This window comes from Aplysia californica, unplaced genomic scaffold, assembly GCF_000002075.1.
Source record: "Aplysia californica isolate F4 #8 unplaced genomic scaffold, AplCal3.0 scaffold00533, whole genome shotgun sequence".
Classification (NCBI taxonomy): Eukaryota; Metazoa; Mollusca; class Gastropoda; order Aplysiida; family Aplysiidae; genus Aplysia; species Aplysia californica.
The window spans coordinates 377,271-381,716 of record NW_004797803.1 but is presented as its reverse complement, the minus strand read 5'-3'; the positions used below and the strand labels follow the sequence as shown (position 1 = coordinate 381,716).

At 41.7% G+C, this 4,446-nt stretch overlaps 1 protein-coding gene across 1 annotated transcript in view; it reads right to left on the bottom strand.

The window, feature by feature from the left end:
- Positions 1 to 285: 285 nt before the first annotated feature.
- The window catches only part of LOC101847758, a gene marked incomplete at its 3' end in the record, with an annotated part of 36,239 nt that continues 32,078 nt past the window's right edge, over positions 286 to 4,446 (bottom strand). The window contains 1 exon segment of the mRNA XM_005106438.2: positions 286 to 1,318. Coding sequence (XP_005106495.2) covers positions 286 to 1,318 — 1,033 coding nt within the window.

The window sequence follows — 4,446 nt, the reverse complement described above, 5'->3', positions numbered from 1 at the left end:
CCACCACCTCCTCCACCACCTCCTCCTCCTCCTCTATGCCTTCTCTCTCTCCTTGAGAACCTTCCCCGTCTTCTTCTCGTCCCTCTTTTTCCCTGTCTACTACTTCTTCTTCTTCCGTCTCCTCGGATTCTTTTTCTTCTTTTCCTTTATCATCTTGCTCTTCTTTCTTGTCTTCTTCTTCATTGTCTTTTTCTGTTTCTTCTTTTTCTCCCTTCGTTTTCTTTCTTCTTCTTTCCTCTTCGCTTGTTTGGTATGTCTCTCTTTTGTGTCCAGCCTCCTCTTTTTCTTCTTCTTCTTCCTCCTCCTCTTTCCCTGTTGGGTCCTCCCAGGCTGTCTTTTCTATTTCTGTTTCTTCTTCACCGCTCTGTCCCTCCCCTTTCCTTTCTTCAACCTCTTCGGCTTCTGCAAAACCATCTCGTTGTATGTCCTCTTCCTCATTCTTATTCCAACGAAGTTCATTCCTCTCCTGATTTCCTTCTTCCCACCCTTCCTTGTAAGCTTTCTCTTCCTCGCCCTCTTCTTCCTCTCCACTGTCATTCACCTCATTTTTGGTCTCCTCCACCACATACTCAGCTCCATTTTCTACGTGACCATGGCAACACGCGTCTTCATCTACTCTAGAATCTTCCCCCTTTCCGTAACAACCTACGGGTCTGCCCAAAACCAGGGGAGAGGGGCTTCTGGTGTTGTACTCAGCTGAGTTGTCTGAGTCACGATCATTGTGGATTTCGTAGCTGTATTGTTCACTGTAAACATCTATGTCTTGACCTTTGGAAGCACCTGTCTCACTGCTGTTGTTTCGTTCATTAAGAAGAGCGTCTGTGTCATCGTAGCTTGATCTAGGACTAGTCCGTCCTTCGTGGGCATCTCTGTGTTGATTTTTGTGAACATTGTGTAGTTTTTTATCATTGTGAATAACTGTACCATCGTCGTTGCTGTTACACTCAGTGTGTATATTTTGGTTGTCTTCATCTTTGTGAACATAATATGTGTCTTGTTCATTGTAAACGTCAGTGTCTTGTTCACTGTGAACATATGTCGCTTGTTCATTACGAACATATGTGTCCAGCTCATTGTGAACATATGTCTCTTGTTCATTGTGGCTGTCTTGTTCCTTGTGAACATATTCTGTATTCGGTTCATTTTGAACACCTGTGTTTTGTTCATTGCGAACATAATATGTGTTCCTGGGCCTAGAAGTACTTCTCCTTCCTCCATACACGTCCGCTTTTGCTGAAGCCTCAGACTCTGACCTGAACAAATCCGAGCGGATTTCCACACATGACGTCACATTGTCCACTCTTAGACCAGGCTCCTTCTGAAATTAAAAAAATATACATGTATATAAGCAGTCCCTGAGATGGGATTCACCGGTGTCTATGGTGTAGCAGTAAGGCTCTTGTCTAGCTTTTGTACGCAGAAGACGTGGGTTTGATTCCTGAGTGAGAAAGTTGTTGCTTTTATTTATCGAGTATCTCTATCTTGTCGCCGGGAGGTTGTGCCCCCTTTAGCTGGAGATGTCCCCGAAAGCTAGAAAAACAAATGAAGAAGTCTTGGTTGAAGCAAATAGCAGCTTATGACGAATAAGTGAAGTTTTTCTAATAAAATACCTCTGTCTGTCTGTCTGTCTGTCTGTCTGTCTGTCTGTCTGTCTGTCTGTCTGTCTGTCTGTCTGTCTGTCTGTCGGTCGGTCGGTCGGTCGGTCGGTCGGTCGGTCGGTCGGTCGGTCGGTCGGTCGGTCGGTCGGTCGGTCGGTCTGTCTGTCTGTCTGTCTGTCTGTCTGTCTGTCTGTCTGTCTGTCTGTCTGTCTGTCGGTCGGTCGGTCGGTCGGTTGGTCGGTCGGTATGACGGTAGGTCGATTGGTCGGTCGGTCGGCCGGTCAGTGATTAGTTGGTTAAGTGGATAGAAAGAAAATAACCTAGCTACAAGGTAGTTAGATAATCACGGTTGAAACAACCTGCCTTCTAATTAATGGTCTACATTATGTCGGTATCGCAGTAAAGGCGACAGGCAAATTTCATTGGACACGCAATGCGGAAAAAAGCATTGAAGAATATTGTAACAACAGGCAAGTTTGACGGAAAGAGTAAAGAGACAAGTTGACAACACGGCTGGGAACAGCAAGAACAACAGACACCATCGCCGGTACGCAAAACAGGGTGAAGTGGAGGTCCATGGTCGTCCACGCCAGTCAACAAAGGCACCGGATGATGATGGTCTCCGAAAACTAGAAAAATAAATGAAGATGTCTTGGTTGAAGCAAATTGCTGACGACGGCTTATGACGAATATACGAAAGCGACAGGCAAATTTCATTGGACACACAATGCGGAAAGAACCATTGGATAATAATAATATTGTAACAACAGGCAAGTTTGACGGAAAGAGAAGCAGAGGCAGACAGAAGGAAAAGATACTGGACAAGTTGACAACATGGTTGGGAACAACAAGAACAACAGACAGACATCATCGCTGCAACGCAAGACAGGGTGAAGTGGAGGTCCATGATCGACCACGCCAGTCGGTAAGGCACCGAATGATGATGATCCCCGAAAGACATGGCTTGTTTTTTCATTATTTAGATCTATGTTCATGGTAATGGTGGTGGTGTAGTAGTCGTTGTCGTTGGTGATGGTGGTGAAGTGGTGAGATGGTGAGGGTGAGGGTCGTAGATGTGGCGTAGTTGTGTGCTGTAGTTGTTTTTCTTGTGGTTGTAGTTGTTGCTATCGTTTTTGTTAGTTGTCGCTGTTGTTGTTGTTGCTGTTGTTGTTGCTGTTGTTGTTGTTTGTTGTTGTTGTTGCTGTTGCTGTAGTTGTTGTTGTTGTAGTTGTTGTTGTTGCTGTAGTTGTTGTTGTTATTATTACGTCGTCGTTGTTGTTATTGTTGTTGTCGTTGTTGTTGTTGTTGTTATTGCTATAGCTGTTGTCTCAGAGACGACGTGCTCGCGAACGTAAATGTTTCAGTGGTTAACTATACTATAACAGAAACACGTAACAGAACTCCGCATACACACACACACACACACACACACACACACACACACATACACACACACACACACACACACACACACACACACACACACACACACTCTTACACACGCGCACACACACACACACAAACACATAATATGTATATATATATATATATTATATATATATATATATATATATATATATATATAATACATATATATATTATATATATATTTTATATATATATATATATATATATATATATATATATATATATATAACACATATTATATTTGTGAAAGTCCGTCACTTTGGCCGCCTAAAACTTCCCAACCACTTAACTTTCGAATTTGAAAAAATTAGAGGTGGTTCAGTCGTTTAGATCTAATCTTGGGAAAGTTTGTCTTTTAAGACGCCATTGTAAACATGTGAGGCTTCTGTTCACAAACAGTGCGTGCACTGATCCCTTGATGATGCATTCTTTTGAGTCCGTTCGTCGAACGGGAAACCCAGCTATCCGAACCACTTAACTTTCGAATTTAACCAAATTAATGCAGGTTCAGAATCATATAAAGGCTGCACAGTTTCATTGAGGAGCCTGATGTCACTGTAGCTTAATTTTCAGTTTTTCATTAGTTTCGTTTAGATCTAATCTTGGGAAAGTCCGTCTTCTAAGACGCCATTGTAAACAAATGCGGTTTCCGTTCACTGGCCGTTCTCACTTATTTAACACCTTTGAAATTATGGAGTGTACAAGCACAAAAGCGTATAGAGAATCAATCTATAGGCCTACATCTATACATATTATAATTGTGAAAGTTCGTCACTTTGGCGCCTAAAACTTCGGAACCACTTAACTTTCGAATTTGACCAAATTAAGGGTGGTTCAGAATCATTTAACGGGTGCACAGTTCTATTGAGGAGCCTAAAGTCACTGTTGTTTAATTTTCAGTTTTTCATTAGTTTCGTTTAGATCTAATCTTGGGAAAGTCTGTCTTCTAAAACGCAATTGTAAAAAGTGAGGTTTCCGTTCAATAGCCGTGCGCATTGTTTCCACAGATTTGAAATTCCGGAGTGTAGAACAACGAAAGAGGAATAGAGAATCAATCTATACATCACTATATCTAAACATTCCAATTTTTGCATATCTCAGGATTTATTGCTCCATTCCAGTAGATTGTAAATATAGTAGGCCAATGGCTTTCAGTTGATGTTAATGCATCGATGATTCCTTTCGTCGAAAGGGGGCCCAACTAGTCTTTTATATATTTGGCAACTTGGAAAAGTGCGTGTCACTTTTCTCTCAAAATTTATTGCTCCATTCCCATAGAGTGTAAATTTAGTAGGCCAATGACTTTCAGCTGATGTTTATGCACCGAGCATTCCTGTCATCGAAAGGGGGCCAACTAGATATATATATATATAGATATAGATATAGATATTTAGATATATACACATGCACACAGGCAAAC